The sequence below is a fragment of the Echiichthys vipera genome, assembly GCF_963691815.1.
Source record: "Echiichthys vipera genome assembly, chromosome: 1".
NCBI classification, from domain to species: Eukaryota; Metazoa; Chordata; class Actinopteri; order Perciformes; family Trachinidae; genus Echiichthys; species Echiichthys vipera.
In genome coordinates this window covers 17490487-17514346 of record NC_139826.1, presented here as the reverse complement: position 1 = coordinate 17514346, position 23860 = coordinate 17490487, and the positions used below count along the sequence as shown (strand labels likewise).

The 23860-nt window shown below is 40.5% G+C and overlaps 1 protein-coding gene across 1 annotated transcript; it reads left to right on the top strand.

Annotated features, from left to right (window-relative positions):
• Nucleotides 1-3449: 3449 nt before the first annotated feature.
• esrp2 (epithelial splicing regulatory protein 2) lies at nucleotides 3450-22377 on the top strand. The gene is made up of 16 exons (XM_083912521.1): nucleotides 3450-3771; nucleotides 4237-4365; nucleotides 10398-10511; nucleotides 10890-11004; nucleotides 11267-11362; nucleotides 12536-12590; nucleotides 13075-13185; nucleotides 13738-13870; nucleotides 14057-14099; nucleotides 16368-16669; nucleotides 17520-17753; nucleotides 17981-18179; nucleotides 19253-19457; nucleotides 19648-19846; nucleotides 20862-20962; nucleotides 22238-22377. The coding sequence occupies exons 1-15, from the start codon at nucleotides 3640-3642 to the stop codon at nucleotides 20946-20948; spliced, it is 2154 nt and encodes a 717-aa protein (XP_083768647.1). The 5' UTR covers nucleotides 3450-3639; the 3' UTR covers nucleotides 20949-20962; nucleotides 22238-22377.
• The last annotated feature ends 1483 nt before the right edge of the window (nucleotides 22378-23860 follow it).

The window sequence follows — 23860 nt, the reverse complement described above, 5'->3', positions numbered from 1 at the left end:
CAGTGTCAGTTTATTCCCCAATATTTTTTAATACATATGTCAGTTTGCAGTTAGATAATTACAATTATACTCTTACAACCAGTAGATGGCAGTGACAGTCAGTGTGTGCATCATTTCAGATTGGATTCTCTTTTTCAGTGCTACCTTGCTTCAAACAACTTTACAAACATTTATAGCCTGTTATGTGTGCTGAGAAAGTGAAAAGTTGAAGAAGCCATAACTTTTTAAAAGTTACGACAGAAAAATTAGTAGAAATGTTTGTGTCTGACTCAGTAACACTGATTTAACTTTGACAGGACTCAAAACTATTTGACATTCCATACTGACGATTTTCCAATGGGGTGACTCACTGTAAGAATGATTTAATCAGAAAATTGAATAAACCCACTGTGACACTGCTCGTCACCTATTTGGAGCCTCTGTATATTAGTGAGTCAGGATTATTTTAACTGTGACAGTGGAAAATTACACAGGGCAAAGGGTGTGACAAAATGTTTATGTCAGATGAGATCACACAAGAAAACATAGCTGACTCTGAGACAAGATAGACCTTTTCTCACAGAATGAGGAAGCAGCATGAATATGAGACAACATCAGCATGTGCCTTGAGTACCCATCGCCTTTCATTAAGAGTTTATCGCCACAATATGTCTGTACAATACATTATAATTAAACACTTTTTTATTTATAGCACTTTGAGTCTGCCCTGTGTATGAAAAGTGCTATACAAATAAAGTTGCCTTGCCTTGCTTTTATCAACTGAATGGTTTTAAATTGATTTATATGCTCATTTTCAGGTTCATACTATTGTGGGTTTCTACTAGAACCTGTTCATATGCTTCAATACATTTTTCTCATACTGTCCATGTGAATATACCTTTAAGCCGCATTTCCGTGTGTTCTGCATCTGCGCTTTTATCTTTTAACTACGCATCATCGTGTCCGCTGGAGAATGACTGTAAGGCCACTGTAGCGGCACTTTCTACCTACATATAAATAGTTGTTAAACAACTGTACAGGTGTTCTGATGACTCATTTATATATATATATATATATATATATATATATATATATATATATATATATATATATATATATATATATATATATACAGAAAGAGAGAGAGAGAGAGAGAGAGAGAGAGAGAGAGAGAGAGAGCACCTTGATCTGCTTTTAAATCAATAAAATGGAAATCTCACTTTTTACAATATGAAACCTTTAAGGCTTTGTTAAATAATAAAACATGTATGCATAATTAGCTACATATATGAAAAAGTATGTAGGCAAATATCTACCATTGGTATTTAACATACTGTAAACTGATCACTTCATAACCTGTCTTGTATGAGCAATCTCGTAATTCTTTTCTGCAGAACTTTGCAGTAATGTAACCCCTATTTCCAACAGCTAAAAGTAAACTGCAGGATGAGACTTGCCAAAGGGATAACTGAGCCATGAATCTTGGCTATGCCTAAAGTTCACTGAGAAGTATTGGTTGGCATACCAGCTGCTTGTTAGGAGACCTGCAATCACCCTATACCACATGATACCACAGCTGACACTGAAGTTGTTTTTTTTTGCGTACAGTGTTGGCTCCTACAGGTTGCCTTCTCAGTTGTACAACCTTTTTACACCTGCTGAAACAAAGACTTAACATGTCATTTTGGTGCAACAGACAGATGACATGTATAAGCATGTGTTTATGTGCCATTGTGAAAATAAATGTTCATTGAGTTCTTTGCTGTAGTTGTAGGGGAATATCATTATCCATCTAAGATTTCAGCTACAGGGACTCCCAGTGTCTCCCTCAACTAAACAGACTGGTTCAGCTGGTAAGAATGATTTAATACAAGGAAGGAGATAGTGAGAATGACTCTTGAGATTGGGGGATTAAAATGAGTGAAAGGTGAAGAGACAAAAAGCCTTGCATTCACTATAGTCTGCTGGTCCATAGCGAGCAGAGATGGGTGTGTTGAGCAACAAAACCTGGCATTCTGGGAACCAGGCCAAAGACTGGTGAAAACTCCAGCATGCCAGTCAGGACCCGTCAAGTTAGCGAAAACTCTAGATTGTATATTATTGCTCTTTCAAAGTCGAAAAAGGTAAAAACTTAAGCAACACTTGTAGTGTATAGAACAACTTTTTTTGTAAAACAAACACGTTTCGGCTGTGGTCTTAATCAGGGTCCACAAGCCAAAAGACGGAGGCACAGTAAAGTTGACTTCTTTCACCTCTCCATGCACCTTGGCTAATATGGAAATATTATCACGCAAAGTGTGAGAGACTTTATATACTGTACGTGACTAGAAAAATAAAATATAATGTATGTTTTATATCACAGTGTGAGAATGTAGCAGCATGGCTTTTCAGTTGCTGATGAATAGGGATCACAAGTTGAAAATATTTAAGAAACAATAAATTAGCTGCTATTTTCAATAATGCAGCCTACATATGATTCAATTTTACTTTGTTTCCTCTTTTTCTCTTTGTGTTCTCCCTTCTTCCTTTCCTTCTGCCCTTCCTGCATTCCCTTCTACCTTTACCTAAAACTTACTTACTGTGAAAACATACCTATAGAAACTTAACAAGTAAATATAAATTAGGGCAAATTGTCCAAATGATGGTACTATATCAATGGCAACTTTAAACGGGGAAGGTGTACAGTTTTGTGTCTACATTACCTCAGTAATTAGAGTACTTCAGACTTTGTAAGAAAGTGCATTTTTCCCTCTCGCAAACATTGAACAAGTCATAGGCTTTATAAAATCAATGTGTAAAGTGTTATGTTAAAGTAAAATCAGCTTAAGTGCAGTAAAACATGGAGACTGACTCCGACAATGTGAATTCTTGTGCCCTGACTATTATATTATTATATCCAAAAGTTAATACTTTCATCTTACAAATTGTTAAACCAACAAAATAACTGGAACAAATGGTAGGCTATAGGACAGACAAGAAATATGAACAGGCTTCACAAATCTCTAACTCAGTACACTACATTATGAGCTAATTGTTTGATGCAAACATTGTCAGTACAAAAGTAAACACATTCAATATTGCTCTGATGTTTGTAGGTGCATCTTTGTAGGTGCTCTGCTTGTAGGAGATCTGTTCATATGTGAAGTAGGATACATGCCTCATGGAGGTATCCTGTTTTACTAGACTACTTCCTGATTCAACAGAGCTAACCAATGAGATTACAGAACTCACCCCAGGATCCCGCCCTCACCTTTCCAAACCAGCCAATTAGACGAGGCCTGTGGAGCTCTCCTCGCGCAGAGGCCGGGCCACACAGGTAACACGGCAAAAAAAATAGAAAGGAGTGGAGGAAAAAAAATTCAAGGGCTTGTTATGGAGTTCGTGTGAGAGAAACACGGATTTCCACCCTTCTCTACCAGTTAAACCAGTATCTCTGGATAGAACGCACTCAAGTACTTCAACAGGTAGAGTCTCTGACCGCAAACTCTTCCGTGGCTCCTCTGAAAATAATCTCCCCCTTTTTCTCTCTCTCCGTTTACCTCAATTGAGTTTTCCAGCCCTTTTGTTCGCTCTTCTTATCACTTGGAAAAAAGGTGAACCCTCGTGTTATTTTTATTTTAATCTTTGCTTTAATTGTAGTTTTTACCCTTGTGGTCCCTGATGGCTTCGCACAGTGATACTCTGGTGGTGTTCTTTGGGGCAACAGCTGGTGCAAATGGGGGTAAACTGGGTTCGGATGAGAGGGAAATAATTCTCTTGGTGTGGCAAATTGTGGATCTACATGAGAAAAAGGTACGGACCTTTCTGACCCCTTCGTTCGTTGTACGGTTTCTTATGTTTGAGTGTGTGTGGCATAGTGTCTAGGCTACCTGTAGCAACGATAGTTTGACATTTAAATCAACATGGTGTGCTTTCTTAAACCGTCCGGAGCTTGTTTTTCTCTCTCTAATGCTAACGCTACATCAGTTCTTCGTGCTGCGGTCTCGTTAGCTCACCTTCTACAGGTGTGCGACCAACATTTAACAAGCAGGTGAAACACACCGTTTTGGTTTGGCATGTCAGCTTCGTGATATAAAATAACGCTTTATTGACAATTAACTGCTTTTTTTGCAACTACATTGTCAATTGTTTGTTTGACTTTTTAGAGTTCATTTCCACAATGTGGGGGTAATAAGTCTATAATTTGCCTTAAATTGGCATTTTTATTTTTTCTTCACGCTGTATTCTGCTCCATGAACCGCTTAAATCCCTCCGCAGGTCGGGAAGCTTCATAGATGTCTTGTCAAGCCGGACACTTTGGAGCTGACAGACCAGTGTAAAGAGGAGACAGGGCTGACTGTGGACGACATCGTCAAAGCTGAGCCCCTGGACAAAGTTCTGCAACAGGTGAGTCCCACTGCTCACTTCAAATGTGAGGTGCATTTTCTCACACAAGGACTATTTAACAACAAGGTTAATTTTATTAATCTCTCTACTGGGGAAATTCAGCGTTTTCACTTTGTTGTTATACACAATCATAGGTCCGAAACACAGACATGCATTATTGTTGTGGAGAGAGGTCAGCATTATGGGGCTGCCCTCCAAGCAGTTGGGGGTTCAATGCCATGCTTAAGGGCACCTCGGCAGGAGGTGAACTCTTCAACTACCACTCCACACACTCCATTCCTAGACTTGAACAGGTCACTCTCTGGTCCCCAAGCCAAGTGCCTATGGAGGGTCGGCCCAAAAAAATCTAAGGCCTCAAAATTCCTAATACTACTGTATTTATAATCTACCAGTGTAGTGAATTTATGCAGTATGAAAACCACAGCAGCAGCCCATTAAATCTCTTTGCTGTCAGTACCATGAGAATTTCAGAAGCTAATTCAACCGAGCCAAATTTTCTCTGCCAGTTTATGCCCAGAGCGAGATGAGACATGGCAAGTCTAACTCTGTTTTGAGCTAAGTTAATGTGAGGAGTGTCACGTTTCCCTGATGACCCACCTGGTTGAGATATGTCATAGGATTGGTCCTGACAGTTAAACTCTGCTGACAGTGTGTAGAAGTTAAGGGGCTGGGATGGGCAGAGCCTGAGGCATCTGGAGATAAGGAGGAGTAGCAGGTCTAGTCTTGTCTCGGCCTGATGCGTGCTGCAGACATCTGGAAGGCGGATTTTTTTTTTTTACCTGGGACCGCACCTCTCTTTTAGGCTGCAGGACAGACAGGAGGGGAGGCTTCAGATCTTAGTCTTCATCCTTAGCACGGAACTTCTTTTATGACCAAGACACAAATTTACTTTCTGGTTCCTCGCTGTCAGGAGGTGTGTTTTGACAAAAGTGCTTATGTTGCCGAACTTGTTCTTCAACCACTTTCACAAGAGTGTTTGTTTGCACTGGCGACACATTTTCCCACCCCTCCAGTGTGTCGTAGTTTTAAAAACCTCTCATTATCATGCTAAACCAGTGTGTTAGGGTTGGTATTAGTGCTGCTGTGGTCCATGCACAAGCAGGTTGGTTTGGGTAATCAGATGAAAATGGTGTTATTTTCTTTAAATTCTTTCTAGGGCTCTATAGCAATGACGCTGCTAGAGTTCTGCTACTCAGTGCCTAGCCTAAAAACAGTTTAAATTTAATTTGTGTCTCATACAGACCTGTTAAGACTTCAGCTCCACTACAGGTTAGTTTGTGTGCTGAACCTTCAAATATTAACCCAGCAATCAGTATGCTCTTTTCATACCTTTGTCTCACCAGTTACTTTCACCTACTATTAGTCATTCTAAGATTAGTTTTATCCTTGTTGCTACAGTGAAGTAGAGGAAATTTTTATTTTTCCAGAAAGTTTAAAGCGTTGCATAGCAGTGCAAAACAGAAGCATTTTTTTCTTTAGATGGGGTAGCCCTTTCAAACTTATTCAATGATATTACAAAACAGCAGTTTCCCTCTTAGTGGGCTTGTTGTATTGACCCGTGTAGTCAGTCCCCAAGGACATCTGCCGGGAGAGCGAAGGCTGGAGTGAGAGCAGGGCTGTTTAACACTTGGCTGTCGTGCACATTTGCTAAACTCCATAACATTGTGATTGTGGATATAATATTCAATTTCATGAGCTTCTGTTACACCTGCACTGTGTGTGTGTGTGTGCACACATACTGCGAAGGTCATACATTTTATACTGTACAGTGAAAGATACCAGAAGCTCCAAAACTTTTAAATTAAATTTCCGTTCCTTAGTTCCAGTGCATGAAAGTCACTGCCTGTCAGCAGCCAACCAAAATCAAGAACAGCATTAATATTCAGTTTTTTTAAAATTGGCCATTTTAGCGAGCTCAGCTCTCAATAGATCTACCACTACGTGGCAGAAATATGTAATCTGTCTGAAACTATAATGGATTTATTTGTAAAAAAAAAAAAAAAAAGATAGACAGGATAGGTAGGATTATTAGACAACCCAAGTGTCAATACCATGTAACGTGTATGAGGGCTCTGCCAGAGTATTGTTTGTGTGTGTTGTATTTCAGTTCCTAGGAACAGGTTGATGGATGGTTTAGCTGTTGTCAGGCTGCTGCTGACTGTACAGGCTTGGCTTTAGTCTGGGACTCTGACAGCATGTCACAGCCTGTAGGAAGTGATGTGAGACCTCACACACCTCTACGTTGTTGTTGTTTTGACACCATTTTTCAAGCGTTTTAGACCACAGACAGAAATACTGACTACTGGCTTTGAGTTAAGGTACTGATTTGGTGCTTTATGCAAAGAAAACCATATTGGTACATGGAAAACATGATGAAGCACATTTAAGAGTGATTCACACAAGCTGGACACAAACCTACGAGGATGAAGTTATTACTGGGCGTGTTTTAAGATCCCTAAAACCAAAATGTCAAGAAGTTGCTCATCTACAAAGGAGATCTTAAAAGAAGGTTGATGTTGTGTCTGCTAGTGTATGTTCACAATGTAAAAACCTTGTTAGAAACTCAGTTGCGAATACACATGGCCAGTTAAAAAATGTTGATTTATATATTACTTAATTATCTGTGATCTGTGTTGAGAAATGATCATTCTGAATAAAAGCAGCTTGCAACTCATGTATCATGAGACGTTGCGATGTGCTTAGTGTGAGTTTGACTTTAGGTGCCTTTTTTAAACAGTTACCACAGGGACTGCCTTGACACTCCCTGCTGCTCTTATCGGAATCTGTTTCAGCCACCACCACCACCCCACCTCACCTCTGCATACAAACAGTCAGACTGCACTGGAGAGCAAACTCTGATAGGACCATGTTCAAAGGCCACTTCCTCCCCCTCATCTGTGGAAATGCTTTTTAGAGACTGAAAGTTGGTTTAAGAGAGAAATGGGTCCATACGTATGTGTTGATCCTGAAATACTTTTGGAGCAACAGATGTTGATTTGGAATTTAATTAAAATATATAACAACTTTCTTCTTTTCATTGTAAGATGCCCTCATCAAACAGAAAGTGCGCCATAAAATCTACCAATTTTTGACAGCAGAGCCTATAAAGCAAGACGATTCAATACGACACACGATAACAAGGATTGTATAATTGGAATAAAAACATATGTGCATTCATTATTTGTTCAAGTAGTACAGCTGGATATTTTTTGGCAGCAAGTTGCAAGGAATGCTGAAATTACAAAGTGGAGCATGAATAATGGGGGATTATGTTGTATAGACATTGCACATTAACAGTCCTTTCATACTGTACTGTAAGACTATATTTACTACTATATAGATAATGCTCATTGAAAATGAATTGTAGCTCATTTAAGGTGGAAGCACTCTGACCTTTTTCTCTGATATGTTCATGAGTGTAACATCCATGGCCTATTGTCTCTACATATGTTGTCAGTGTGAGATTTGCCTTCTGTTCGGCTTGTTTGCTCAATTAAAACGGTGTTTTTTTTAAATGGTGTTGAAAGGGGTGGGTGTGCCGCTACGTCATCTAAAACATTTACTTTTCTCTCTGTAATCCGGCTTTAGTAATTGGACAAGGTGGAGTTGCATGCACAGCTATGAGCAAACATTAGTTCTGTTATCACTGTAAACATGAAATTTTGAAGTATGTCTATGCTCAAAATGCGCTGCACAAAAACTGTAGTGGTGACTTCTTGAGAATATTCACATTCAGTGAATGAGGGAATTGTTTTTTTATTTTTTAACTTCTTGTTTGTTGCTTACTTTCAAAATTACAACTCCATCAGTGGCTGTTGCTGTAAATATGTGCTGCTGAGGTGGTATGTTGATACTGTGGTTAAGATAGTTTATTTACTTTTACAGTGTAATATGCTATTTGAACTAGGCCACTAGTTCCCCCTTTTTAGTTAAGCACAATACTGTGGTTGTTGGCGCATGCGACATATCCCAAAAAAAACGCACCGGTTGATGTATTGTTCTTGCAAACATAACTATTATATGATATGATATTAGTTGGTATGACAAATCATCTGCCATCCAATTATCCTGGCCATGTCATTAAATAACACCACATTTCAACATTGACTTATTTAAAAGCTCTTAAGTAGACAATGTAAAAAGCATTCATACTGTCTTAATTTGTTTTCCCCAATCTTGAATTTGTGTTAATGTAGGTGTAATTCATGCTGCAAAGAAAGGACATTAATGTTCAGAGACCATAATATATTCATATAATGCTGTTTGGCAGCTAAAATGTTAGAGCGCCCCACCTCTAACACATGGACCTTCTGCATCTCATGTGATACACTCAATTGCTCAATGTACTGTTTCGATATGTTGCTGCGTTCCTTCTCAAGAGTCATGGCAGCATTTTTGAAAATTGTACATAGGCTTGAGCTAACTTGTTGCTTGAGTATTTTTGAAATGTTTAGCTCCTATTTTCACATGATCTTGACCCAGAAAATTGCAGAACCATTTACATTGTAAGGTGATAAAGGCTGAGAGGCTTAGTTGAAAGAATTGCAATGACTGTCCATCAACTCATTATTGCACAACAGCAAAGATCAGTTAAAAAAAACATTGTATAATATATATATATATATATATATATATATATATATATATATATATATATATATATTTATATATATATATATATATATATATATATATATATATTTAGTTCAGTGTCCAATGAATAACTATATGTCTACCGGTGTTCTTGGTGGCCTGTGCAAAATACCGATCTGTTTATTCTCAGATTGATGATTCTTTCAGGTTTCTGTCCAGCTATCCCAAAACCCCCTTAATCCATCCTTAAGCATTTGTTCCCTTGTCAGCAGCTGGTTAGCGTTGCCCAATAGCCCTGCATTTCTATCTGACTGTCAAGGAGCATGCTTCAACACGCACCTCTAATACTCTCTCACTGTCTGAAGATCAGTCATACATAGCCAGTGGCCATGTCAAACCAGTCAGTCATTGGGTTTTAGGTGGTCTCACACGCAGACAATCTTATTCTGAGGATTCAATGAAGGGAAAGCTAACATATCTTTCTGAAGAGACAAAAGTCTCCATCTTGCATTGGAACATTGAGTAGCAAATGAATATAGGCAACATTAAGTCCATATGACTTAAGACATTATGCAACGTAATCTGGGTGCAACCCACCCTCTTTATGCTCCCTGCATTCTCTCCAAAATAAAAATGCCATATAGTTGATTTGCACAGTTTAAAAGCTCCAAAAAATAATCCTGCTGAAAAACAAACAACATATTCTCGGAAATGCAGCCCTCTGACCTCACTGGTGCATGTCCATGTTGAAGTGATGACCCTAAACACAAGGAATAGGGCTCATTGAATGTGATAGTTTTAAATAAACATGTACACATGTGGGAGTTGCTGGTATTTAGGATTGTGGGTTGTTACGATCAGCGTTTGTGTAAAGTGGAGGCAGGTAGGTCAGGCTTGTGTGGGTTGTTTTTCCTCTTGTCTGGCTGTAAATGTTGTTCGGGGTAAGAAAAAACTGTGATCCTGGTGATTAGTGGTGTGATCATTCCTCTCCTTTGTCTGCTCCCTCCCTCGCTAGGCAAACACTGAAACCTGTTAGACAAGCTGCGTTCCTAATGAAGCAAACACAATCAAATGTCAAACAAACATAACACCACCTTCACTTTTCTGCCGTTAGAATAAGGTACACTCTGTAATTGTCACTTTCACATAATGGGTGGTGTTTGTACAGCAGATACTTGAACTTCATTTGACCTGTTTACTATGAAGTTTGTAAATGACTGGGAGTAAAATAATGCAAAATAAATATACGATGACCTGGACAAATGAGAATATTCACAGGAAAAATAAATATAATTTTTGATATTTTAGGTACAGTATGTTCAGATTTGATATTGACAGTCCTTCTTTTCTCTGATAGGCACAATTTCTGAGATATTCTTGTTCTCTATTCTTAAGTTGATTCATTTTCTCTTTTCTTTCCTCTCTGTTCCATTATGCAGTTCCAGCAGACGGTGTCATCAGAAGTGAAATGCCTTGGCAGAAGCTCTTTCACACTCTGTGTCGACAGTCCCCTCGTCATCCGACAGGCCCTCCACCCCGAAGCTTCCAAAAAGGTAATGGTTCCTACTGTTGTTGCAGATACATGGTCTGTCCTTAAAGCAGGATTGAAGGATTTGAGCTCAAAATGAAAATATGTTTTCAGTATCATTTAATTTTAGTTGCCTTGTTAAAATCAAAGTGTCTTAAATACGTATGTTTCCACTAAATATTTCATTTCTCCAGTTAAATGTGGGCATTGACCTGTATTTAGAAGTCATGAAATTCTTTTTAATTACTGTATGTTCCTGGTTTAAGTTATGACACAAGACAATGTCGGCATGTGTCCTTTTTTTCTTCTGAATTTTGACTTTTTCATCTCTTGGTTAGCTAGCTTCCTGGTGTGACCAAAACTGCATACTGAATCCTTTGTTTTTTCGTCTCTTCCTTTTCAGAATCTTGTCCTTCCTGAATGTTTCTTTTCATTTGTGGACATCAAGAAAGAGTTGCACAAATGCTGCCCCAATGCCAGCCCTGCGCAGAGGCTCACACTCTCTTCCATATTGGAATGTATCCTAGTAGTCACTTATCATTGATGCTCTATGTCATAGGTACTCCTTTTTAACTATATGTTTCAGGGAAGATGCATTAAAAAATGTAAGTGTTAAGCAGAACTGCGTTTACAGAGTATGCAGGCTTTTCTTTGCAAATGCAGCTTCATTTTACTGATGTAAAATGAAGTAGGCAAAGATAATTGCGACACACCAACAAGTAGCACAAAGTCAAAACAACAGGCAGTTAAACTGGTCAGTGTCCTTGACTGTGTGTGTAGATGTTGGTCTTCCTGCTGTGTCAGAGCAGTCGATGGGGGTGAGGGAAGTGAGCAGCATGGTGCAGCTGACACTCCACGTCCTGGCTGAGCCCTACAGTAAGTAACTGCCACACCACGTCATTTTCACATATGAACTCCATACAGTGTCTGATGAATCAGGTGCGAACATTGTCCGAAGTTTCCCTTTCATGCATGAAGCACATAACAAGAGATCCCTGTCAGTCTCATTCTCACTTGAGTTGTTTGCTTTAAGCAGGACGAGGGCACCACGGTCACGTACCCGCTTCCTTAATTGATCATAAACACTGTCACTTGCCGTTCCTTGATTTTGTTGTTGCCATTAATTTTTGTTGCTGTCTTCCTGTAAATCACCCTTCTTCTTCACCCTCTGATGTGTTTTTTTTTAAATTTTTCACGGTTTCCATCAGCCGTATGAAACGTCATCAGCATGCCCACTCACTCGCTCACTCACTCAATTCTCAAGGCTGTGAATTGGTCATATTTTTAGTTTAACAAACCCCGTTGAATAGTGCTTATAAAATCAACAATGTGACTGCAAAAGAGAAGTCCTTGCATTGTACCCACAACCAATCTTGCCTCTTTTTTTAATTGTTATAAACTGGAACAAACCCAAATGTTCAGAGAGAACACTCTTAATTAGAAGGTGGGGTTGTTGATCATTTAAGAATGTCTTGATTATATTACTAATGGCTATTGATTTGGTGCCATAAATGAATATTTATAATGCCAAATCATAACAAAAGTTTTCTAAAGACACTTTACATATAGAGTGGTTCTAGACCACACTCTGACTTATTTATGATTTACAGAGACTGAACAATTCCTCTACGAGCAGCTGCTAGTTGCAATATCTATATATTTAAACTTGCACACAGTGGCAACAAAAACCTTCGTTTTAAGAGGCAGGAACTTCGGCTCTTTGTTGGATGGCCACTTGTCTTGACTATTCTATACTATATTAGACCGTTTACCGCAGTATGAATGGATGTAAGACGACTCCAGATATGTTGCAGTGCAAATAAATCCAACTTTAATCAGACATCTTCTATCTTGACAGTCGCCTCTGGCTTTACCCTCTTAATAACAGCCAGCTATGTCTTTGGGTGTGACAAGTAACAGGAATGCAGACGGCTTAAAACACACACTGCTTGGCAGGGTGAACCTGTTCACAACAGAAAAGATGTTGTTTTGGACTTTTAAGATGCAACAACATGCACACTCATACAATTTTCTATTTTTACTTTTTAGACCACCGGTTCTCCAGTGTTGAAACAGTCAAGTACAAGTTTGATTCCGGCACATGGTATGTATGAACTTCTCAGTAGATGTACACTTTCCTACCAGAACCACAGCTGTAAGTCTGTTGTTTAGAGACTGACAACCCCCTTCCAGCCATATTCAGCTCCAGCCCTTTGCATTGATTACAGCAGCAAGGAAGCCACAAGTGTGTCATTAGAGCTGTCCAACTTTGCCATCAAGTGCTTACCTGGCTATCTAGTGGCAGAACACCAAATCCTGCTGCTCCCAGACAGTCAAAATCACCTTGACAACCCCCTGATATTTAATCACGGGAGTGTGTTACCGTGTTAAGCACTTACCGTGAGTGGCCTCTGTGTCTGCAATCTCTGAACAATCTGTTCAAATTTAACAAAAGCAATGCTGTTTTTTTTCTATAAAAAAAACCCATAGTCAACTGCAGCTGGGGATGCTTTTAATAAGGTTTTCTAATTATACTTCCTTTCTTAATATGGTCAGAAAGTCATTAATGCTTTTTCCTCCCTCTTCAGCAGTAAGACAGAGCCGGTGGACAGTGAGACGGTGATCAGAGCACGGGGGCTTCCATGGCAGTCTTCAGACCAAGACATTGCTCGCTTCTTTAAAGGCCTCAGTATTGCCAAGTATGTTGGACTTAATTGGAGTAAATGGGCTGTTGGAATATGTCCATTAACTCTATTTTATATTTATTTATTGCAAAGTACATTTTTTTCTGTTAGCCAGGGTGCAGATTTGTCTCACCTGGTGCTCTCACTTTTGTCTTTTTTTTAATTGTCAGTGTTTGTATCACATAAGATGCTCTTTTAAATGCCTAATAGAACCTTCCACGATTAGTGTTAATGCTAATGTAATGCGTTATATAGGCCCTAGAACCGTCCACACAATCTCAATGGGACAGGTGCCGGATATCAAAAAAGTAACTTTAATATAATAGAAAAGTAGCAAGGGGATTTGAACTATTAGCTGGTTGTCTTAGCATAAAAACTGGAAACAGGGATACAGCTAGCCTGGCTCAAAGAAATCCCAGAATGTCACACTATTCCTTTAACTGACAAGACAAAGCTATGGGTATCCCTGTTGTCAATAACCTGTTGTTGAAGTTTTATTCCTGACTGTGGCTCCACATCATTAATTGCGTTTTTACTTACGCATGTGTCTGTGCACCTGTGTTCCAGGGGTGGCGTAGCCCTGTGTCTTAACGCTCAAGGCAGGAGGAACGGCGAGGCCTTAGTTCGTTTCATCAACTCCGAACACAGGGACCTGGCCTTGGAACGCCACAAGCACCACATGGGCAGCCGCTACATCGAGGTTAGAGTCAGCATGTACTTCTTGTTCAGTCATACTGTAATTTTGTTTTGTGTGCTTTTAAAATATGCTTAGCTAAACACTAGACCCCTATTTAAGTCCTAAGGTAGTTGATGTATGTAAAATAAAACTAAATGATGATTAAATGTTGTTAGTTATAGCTTAATCACAGTTTCCTCCTCTTCTCAGGTCTACAAGGCTACAGGAGAGGAATTCCTCAAGATTGCTGGAGGTCAGATTTCAGAGCTTATTTTTTTCTCCTCTCTGTCTCACCATGTTTAAAACAAGACCACATCTGTAAAAGAGCACCTCTTCAGTGACCGTAAAATAGGGGATCTCATTTGAACTCCAGCTCTCTCTCCTATTACCTGTGTCTTTGCCTCATCCCAGTGACTCTCCAGCAGCTTATCTTGGACTAATGAAAGACGCTTTGTGAGGAGCCCCCCCCCCCAATCCCTTCCTCACCTCCTCATCCCCAGCCCAACCCTTCAGAGGCCAGTTGGAGAGAAATTTCACTCTCTAACAGCAGCTCACCTGTTCAGTTCAGCCTCGAGCTGCACTCCCTCAAGGGAGAGACGGCTGACGGTCTGTGAAAGGACAGGCTCAGTGCTGATACAAAGGGGGTGTGAAGAGACAAAGGCAGGGCCCAGGGCCTCTGGACCATAGAGCAGCAGCCAGCAGTAACACAGGACAGAGATAGCGGACAAAGAAACAGTCACACAGAGCAGATAACTTACAGTGGCTGCCAGTCTGACTGGACTTTACTCAGATGTGTAGATCAGTAGAAATTGACAACACTTTGGACTTTAAGCAAATAGTTCAAGCAGACAAGACACAGCTACATGTATCAATAGAAATGAAAGTTCACAGTAAACTTGTAAGGGATGAGTAATAAATCAAAGAATCCAAAACATTTAGTGTGTCAAGTACAGGCACCGTCATTGCTGATTTGTTCGACTTTTTTACCATAAAATACAAATAATAAATAATCAATATGGATCATGAGTCTCATGCCTAGTAATAGAAGAAATAGGGACAATAATATTTAGTATTCTTAAATGTATATGTTTATTACCTTGATGATAGGTTCCTCAAAATGGCCTTTATCTGTCTGGACATGTAGATTAAGTTGTACTTTCTAGATAGTTACAAAGCCATCAGAGAAAGCACTGTTAGTCAGTGTACTGTACAATGTACACATTTCTGTAACCTGAGATCAGTTGGTTTGACAGCACTACACCAGATGGGGTTGACTGTGAGGAAGAATGATACAATTAGTTTTTATAGCTCCTCTTTGCTTGATCATATACGTTAACATATCCTCTTAGTTTTTGCAAGTCTCATCCCAAACCGATTCTTCTTGAACTATGGCAGAGGAAAGAGGAACATGATTTAAACAAAGGAAATAAACAGGAAACCAATGCAGCTGATTGTGTAATGGGGGTTTGTGAATAAAGCTGTGTGAAAAATCTGACATGGTTCAGCTGACTGCGTAAAGCCAGTGTCATACTTTTTAGTTTCAAACGAGCCATTTTGCCTGTAAGCAGGTCTCTAAGAACACTTTTGATGTTGTTTCTGCCATCACGCTGCCTAACTGTTGGTGGCATTGGGTTGTACACCATGGGTTGATCCAAGTCAACTGAAATTTCTGCACACATTTTTTATACTATTTTCTTTTCTTCCTTTTAATATCTCAAGGTGTGTGTGAGGCCACTGTGGACAATGTTGCATTAGCATGATTCCTCTATGGCAGACTTTGGTGTTTATTATGGTTTTTGATTACAACTTTGGTTCAGACAGAAATTATCACAACAACTTTTGGATGGATTGATGTTCATGGATCGTGTTTCCCACAGAACGCATTGCAATAATGTTCATGATCTGACTTTCCATCCAGCGCCATCATCAGGTCAAAATTTAGATTTGTCCTTTGCTTTGGTTTATGACCAAATACCTGCAAATGTATGACACCCCCGTCAGCGTCAGTTTTACTTTCTTGTTTAAAGTTGATCAACAAACGTTAGTATGTTAATATGCAAACTATTTTGAACATGTTTAACATGCTGACATCAGCATTTTACTAAAAGCACCTCTGTACTCTCAGTACAGCCCCAGAGAGCTGCTAGCATGGCTGTAGATTCTGTCTGGTTTTGATAAAAGTTTCTCAACTGTTTTTTTTCAGAAAATTTACAGGTCTGAACAGGTCTCTCTTGCAAATGAGACCCTGGGTCTCAATGAGATTTTACCTGTATAAATAAAGGTTAATAAAAATAAATAAATAAATCATGATGTATAATATTAGATACATCCTGATAAATTATATTAGCCATATCGCCCACGCCTTGTGAGTGCTGTGTCATCTTAAAAGCTTAGCTGAGCTGACAAAAACAAGTTGGTCAAAACAACGCATAATAAATGAAAACCTTGTTTGTGAACCTTGTGATAAGTGTCCCTGGGATGGTCGTATGGTGTTTTAATCATTTCCATCCTCTGACAATAGGTACATCTAATGAGGTTGCCCAGTTCCTGTCCAAAGAGAACCAGGTGATTATCCGTATGCGGGGGCTGCCATTCACCGCCACACCCCAGGAAGTGTTGTCCTTCCTTGGTACAGAGAGCCCAGTGACAGATGGTGCCGAGGGTCTGCTCTTTGTCAAGTATCCTGACGGACGGCCCACCGGCGACGCCTTCGTGCTCTTCTCTTGCGAAGAGTACGCCCAGAATGCCCTGAAGAAACACAAGCAGATCCTGGGGAAGCGGTATATCGAGTTGTTTCGGAGTTCTGCGGCTGAAGTGCAACAAGTAAATTCTTTCAGTGTTATGATCTGGTGAAATATTTGAGCTGCAACTTTAGTCATGATGGGGGGGTGGTATTCTGCCGAAAATGTGCACACATACATTACTGAACCAAAGGATTTGTAATGTAAGAAATACATAGGCCATTGGTGATGTGTATGAAACAGGAGATGGTCCTTTAAACTAAAGGATTAGTTTTAAGCTTCCCTGTGCAAGATGCTTTATACATTCAAGTTTATGTTGTGTAATACCAGAAATGTCTGTTTCAAAATACCACTACGAAGGAAGGAACTTGTGGCTTTGGTTTCTATTTCAAACAAACATGTTTTGGAAGTAATTGGAATACTTTTTGAAACATAACAAACTAATCAGGATGAATATGTCAAGACCATGCATTTTATTTTTTCGCATTAAAGAGCGTTCTCGAGAAAGCCTTTATGTGGTCAATGAATCATCAAAAAAAGTACCTTTCTATGTGGGATACCAGTCAACATTGGCTGACCATAATAGAAATGTTTCTATGACAATGTAGAAGTGTGAGCAAACATGGTACCGAAAGTATGTGATGCAACAGTCCTTTTTTGACCTTCAGCTTGTTACTTTTGGCTGTAAAATGTTAATGTTGATAATGGATCGTATCTGATTCAACAGTTTTATGTTGTCCTGCGTACATTGTTTTTTAGTTATATATTTTTTTAATTGTGTCCAATTTGCACAGTCAGTGATTACAAATTTCGGTGATCACAGTCAAACCACATATTGACGCTGCTGTAGTTCCTCAGTGAAGAATGATCTGAACTTTAACCATTTGCATGTATTTCAATTCTTCATCATCATTCTATTCTTTGTTTGCCAGGTCCTTAACCGCTATATGTCCGCACCGCTGATCTCCACTCTGCCCCCTTCACCCATCATGCCTGTCCCGGTCCTCGCCACACAGTCCTACCTTCCAGCGGCCAGCAGCACTCGCGACTGTGTCCGCCTGCGTGGCCTGCCCTACACTGCTGGCATTGAAGATATCCTGGAGTTCATGGGAGAGCACACCGTTGATATTAAACCCCATGGTGTCCACATGGTTCTCAACCAACAGGTCAGGCTGGTGGGGACTCGTGGGCTCAGGCACATAATGTCATCGTAACGCTCCATATCTTAAAATCATCACCATCTTAAAAACCGTATTAAATGTCACCCCCCTTCACCGTCAAGACTCTTTAGCCAAAATCTCTATAGACAAGAAAGAATGAGTCTAAGTAATTTAATCCTAAAGTTATTTGAGTTTGAGAATTTGAACTGTCCTCTCCTCTGTCCTCTCTGCAGGGTCGGCCGTCTGGTGACGCTTTCATCCAAATGAAATCTCCTGACAAGTCGTTTGTGGTGGCCCAGAAGTGCCATAAAAAGACCATGAAGGATCGTTATGTTGAGGTGTTCCAGTGCTCCACAGAGGAGATGAGCATCGTGCTAATGGGAGGCACCCTGAACCGCAGCGGCCTCTCCCCTCCACCCTGCAAGCTTCCTTGTAAGTGAACTCCACCAAATGCCACCAATCCTTATGGCTGTTATATCTGTCTTTGTTGCTGGAAACTAGATTGGGATTGGCAGCCATGAGAGAGGCCCTTCAATTTTGACCTTTTTTTTTGCATTTCATTTTAACAGTCATTGATTGACAGATCTTCAGCATTTTTGTTTTAAACGTATTAAAATGTTTCGCAAGATAGGTGGATTTTGACTTTCAACCACCAGAATTAGTTATGGGGATTTCTCTTTGCACATAGTTTCAACCTGACTAACCTGGAAACACTTCAGCCTCCAAGTTCAGTAGTGCTGTGTTACTGTGTCTCCGAGGGAGACCGTAGCTGCCCACAGCCCCACACATTGTGGCTGTTTGTATGTAAATACATCCATACAGGCATTTGTGTGTTTACATTCTAGGTATGACAGCCTGAAGGACACAGTGAGCTTTGTAAATAAAATACACGGCAGCATATTGGCAGGCTCTCCGGTCTGATTTGTTGGGACAATGATGGGAATCACGACAAAGCTATGACAAGAAACCGTTTATCTTTTTATTAATTAAAGCTACAGCTGCAGTAAAGGATTATTTTCATTTGCTGGTGCTTTTTTTTTTTTTTCTTGGTTAATCGATACACCTTTTTTCATCTGTAAACAATCAGAAAATGTCTCAGTTGACTCCTTCAAATGTCTAGTTTTGTCCGGTCGTCATTCTAAAACCCAAATATGTTCAGTTCACAATAATGAGAAAAACAGCAAATTCTCACCATCCTTATGTAGTATTTCAGTACGTTCAGAATTATCTTCCTCGAGCTTGATAACTGACTAACTTTTTAAAGAAAATCAAAAATACTCATAACATACATAAAGTGTGAGATCTGATGTGTCTTTAAGGCTCACAATGACTCATGATACCGTCAAGACTGTGAGAATATTGTCACAAAATGCCCATGGTTTTGTAGCCTGCTGAAATCCCCATGCAGCATGTTGCAACTATTCATTTACTTCTTCATACTACATTTTACTACTGGACAGGACTGTGCATGCATTGAACATAACTATCTTTGTCTGTTTCTGTAGGTCTGTCTCCCCCCACTGCCTTTGCTGCCTTCCCAACCCCACCTGCCATGCTGTCTGAGGCTGCCCTCTACCAGCCCCCCCTGCTGGCTGCTCCAAGACCACCTCAGACCATCACACACAGCCCTGCTCACACTCTGGCCTACTACCCCCCTCAGCCACACCTGTACATGAATATGAACATGAACTACACAGCTTACTACCCCAGGTTAGTACGTCATCAGCTATAGCTAATTACACGGTCAGTGAAAAAATATCACACCTGTTCATACATAGCTTCTGTGTTAACCTCTTTCCTCTTTTTGTTCTGTCTTACTTCTCGCTTTCTTCACCTGACTTATTCTCTCTCTCTCTCTCTCTCTCTCTCTCTCTCTCTCTCTCTCTCTCTCTCTCTCCAGCCCCCCAGTTTCTCCTTCCACAGTTGGCTACTTTGCAGCTCCACCAGGAGCTGTAGCAGCAGCAGTCGCAGCTCAACCCCACCACGCTGCAGCCGCCGCCTCTTCCGTGCTGCCTCAACCCGGCGCCCTGGTCAGGATGCAGGGCCTGCCCTACAACACTGGAGTCAAGGACATCCTCAGCTTCTTCCAGGGATACCAGGTCAGCACATGTTTCACTGAAATGAAGGCAGATCTAAATGTGTATTGGTGTTCGTAGGGCTTCATGGGCCACCCAATGATGCCCAGTGTGGCAATCTTTTGCAGAATATGGCTGCAAATGTGCACTCAAGTTTATTGGCACAGAAAAAAGAGATTGTGGTATTTTTATTGAGCTGTATGAATTATTTTGGCTCTATTTGTAAAATGCTCACACACTTCTACATGTAGGTTAATTTAGTTGAATGTGAACTCTTCCTGCAGCTTGCAACACCACATTATAGTCTAAAGCTGTTAAACCACTGAGCTATCCACCCTGCAGCCAGACAGATTTACCCATTACCATTGGTGCCTTTTATTTCTAAATCACTCCGCAGTAGGATTCAATTAAGAGACATGTGTGCACTTGTGCTCTCCTCCCTTCTCTCTGCTGCCCATTTTTAATCCACTGCCAGTCCAAATTAGGTGGAGTCCTCTGAAGCAGGTATGAACCCTGACAGGTGTGGCTTCAGACAGCTGTGTGTGTGTGTGTGTGCGCGCATGTGTGTGTGTGTGTGTGTGCGCGCATGTGTGTGTGTGTGTGTGTGCGCGCATGTGTGTGTGTGTGTGTGTTTCAAGTCGGAGAACTTTACATGCTGATGGATTATTGCGTTTGTCTGTGCCTCTTGAGAGAGAGTGTAAAGCCGACACCTGACTGTTGGCTGAACTACCGTAATTGTACCCTTTAAAGGAGTGAGTGTGTGTTTTTCTGGCTGCAGTAGCGTCTGTCACACTGGCCCCAGGTGAGAAAACAGTTCCCACACCAGTACTGTTGTCCCCTACCACACAATGTGTGGCTCACATGAAGCTGGTTCAGCCACTTATGTTTGTGTTCATGTGTGTTTCTGTTTTGGTGTTTTTGTCTTCCTCAAAAACCATTTTAGTATTTTTGAATGTATACCTCTGCATCTTGTGAGTATTTAAAAACTGTTTACTGGCCTCCCACCCTGACTGTCCGTTCATTACTATGCTATCTGTAGTACGCCCCTGACGAGTACAGCGGCATGGTTCAGATGAGCGAACAGGCCCGGAGTCTGATTCAGCCCAAAGAATGGCTCTGTCTTTAGGCTCTCATCCCAAGGTAAGAGGAGCCTCCAGGCCAGAGAACCAGAGATGGACAGAGAGGGTATTTCCTACACTTGAATAACATCTATATCTTTAGGATCAGGCACCATGAGTTCAGTTTCAAAACTTATGGCTGCCTCCTGCACATAATTTGCATGTTGCATGATTTGTAGAACATCTGCTCTATGCATGAAGTTTGGTACTAAAAGGGTTGCTCTAAGTACTTATTAAATAGATTAAATGAGTGTGTGATAATAAAAGATCATAGAAAATATCAATCTAATGATCAAATAAATGTTTAAAGGTTTAAGAGGCAATATCCAAAAACATGTGTGCAGGGGACATCGTTCAGCAGCACAGGCAGATAAGGGTCTCATTCAAAGTGAACACGACTGTGATTTCTTACTAACAAGCTGAACCTGAGAGGAGTTTTAAAGCCATTAACTAACTCATGTTTCCCGTGTGGGCACATCCAGTTCTGCAGTGACAGTAAAAACTTTGTGTGCTCCTTCCTCAGTGACAATTGAGATCTTTATTGAGCTTTTCAATAGGGATTACATGTTTTGTTTTTTGTTTCTAAATGTATCTATATACAAAGTTTACTATACAGTTAAAAATGCAGATCACCACTCACTGACCTGAAGAGAAAGGCATGGAGTACTTTGACGTTCTGCCTCTGCTAACAGAAGTATTGTTTTAGGATCACTTATAACATGCAAACTGCAGCATCAGTTGATTCAGCACTTCTCCTACACTGAACCTCACCTCACTACTTCGCCTGTTTCCAATGAACGTCCTGACCGCATTGTCCCTCTGACTCCGTCTCCCTCTCTCCTGCTCTCCCATGTAATTCTCTAACATGTAGACTTAATGGATTTTTACTGCTAATGTGATCAGTGAGTTGTTTCAAATCCGCATGTCTAAATGAAACTAATTTTTTGTTTTTTTGCATCAAACTTGATTTTGATGCAACGACGTGGATGCATGCAAACGGATCATTACTGTGTGTGTGTGTGTGGCGTCACAACCTTCCGTGTGGGTTTTAGGTCCTCTGGGAACAGCATGTACTCTGCCTTTTGCTCTTTAAGCTCTGCCCATGAATCAGGTTTTTTTTCCTACCTAACTGGACCGGTTTGATGAGACACTCTTTTTACCCAGGGCATTGTTCCATCCTCGGCTTTGTGGGGCTCCCTCTGGTGTTTTCAAACTGCAGCTGCGTCAAAAGAAGCGCAGCCGATATTATATCGTGTTTGTCTAACATGCTGTTTTGTCTCTTTTTCTTTTTCTGCAGCTCCAGCCAGACGCCGTTATCATCTTGTACAACTTCAGCGGGCAGTGCAGCGGCGAGGCCTTGATCACCTTTCACTGCGAGGAGATTGCCAGGCGTGCCGTAGCCGAGCGATCCAACCACCCCTTCTACGGCCAGCGGGTCCACTTGGTCTTATGTGACTGACCACTAGCCATTCATCCCTCTCTTCCTCCTCCCCGTAATTTAACATCCCATTGAAGAGCACTAGCGTCCCAAATACTTGTCATTCAGCAACAGCTTCGCCAGTCGATCCCAGTGCCAATTAAAACAAGAACCTCTCCCTTTCCCATGATCTGCCATTAATACACAACTGACACTGCTGGCCGTGACTCTTCTGAAGCTGCTGTTGGGAGTTTGGACATCCACTTTTGAAGCAGCTGAAGTTGGTAAAGCTTCATGCTGGGCTAATGACTCTGTGGAATCTGTGCCTACTGTAATAACTAGATGGTGTGGAGCCTGGACAAATCTGCATATATATTTAAATGGTCTATATGTGTGTCCCCATTGACTGTACAGATGTTCATCCTGAAATGCTTGAGGCTGTACAAACCACTTCTGCACAGAATCTTGTCTGTATATTTCTAAAATTTCACTCTTTGACTTTTCAGAGTTTGTGATTCTTTGTGTTCGCTCTATGCAAACACGGATGCGTTTATGTGCATGCACATTGTTTATTGAGTTGATAGCACTGTAGCGGTGCCATTAAAAGAGAGAGAAAGAAGCCATAAAGACTACTGAAACAACACTGGGAATATCCTACTGTACTTATCAACTGACATCGATTAATTTGAACTAACCTTGAGCTGCAGCGACTGTTGTTTAGAACTACAGCAACGGCACCGGCGTGCCAGTGTACCAATTCATTTGTAACTTTATTATTTTTGTGTGTCATTCTATTTCCAAGCACTACAGATTAATTTGCTCCTATCTAAAAGCTAAGTGACAGAGTAGAATGGCAAGTTGATTCTATTTTTATTAATCCCATTTCCCTGCACTCTGTATTGAGAATTTGTTATAAAATAGAAAAGGACTGAGGTATCTCTTGAAGCCTTTTATAATGATCGACCTCAGCTACTAGATCTCTCCCGCTTTGATTTCCAGACTATTTAATGATCAGTCTGTAGCTGCTTTAATTCCTGCTTCTGACCGGAGTACTGTGTAAAAAGATGCATGATTTTTTTTCTGTGACACGCCAGCTGACCGCTGTCTTAGTGGAGATATTTGTTTCTTTTGTTGCAAGTTTGACACTTGTATGAGTTTAGATCTGTGTAAGACTGTACACAATAAATGTTGACAATGATTCATGGTTCATTTTGTCTTATTTAAAGAGATTAATAAGGCATACAATCAATAATAAATGTTGCCCAGACATATTTTCTTTTGGAAATAAATGCACTTAAGGGGGGGCAGTAGTAATCTGTAGGGACTCGGAAGGTCACCGGTTCAAGTCCAAGCACAAAGTACGGTAGCTGGAGAGGTGCCAGAGTTACTCTTATTAAATATGTGATGTGGAGGCTCTTCTGCCAGGTCTTTTCTCAGTATATCTTCTTCATGAAATCCAACTTGGCTAAAGATTATTCAAAGCGGAACTTAGCACCAAGCTAA

Coding starts and splice junctions, on each gene's coding strand:
- esrp2 (XM_083912521.1), top strand. CDS start 3,640: ATGGCTTCGCACAGTGATACTCTGGTGGTGTTCTTTGGGGCAACAGCT. Junction 11,005..11,266: donor ACTCTCTTCCATATTGGAAT/GTATCCTAGTAG, acceptor CTGTGTGTGTAG/ATGTTGGTCTTCCTGCTGTG. Junction 16,670..17,519: donor CTGCGGCTGAAGTGCAACAA/GTAAATTCTTTC, acceptor TTTGTTTGCCAG/GTCCTTAACCGCTATATGTC.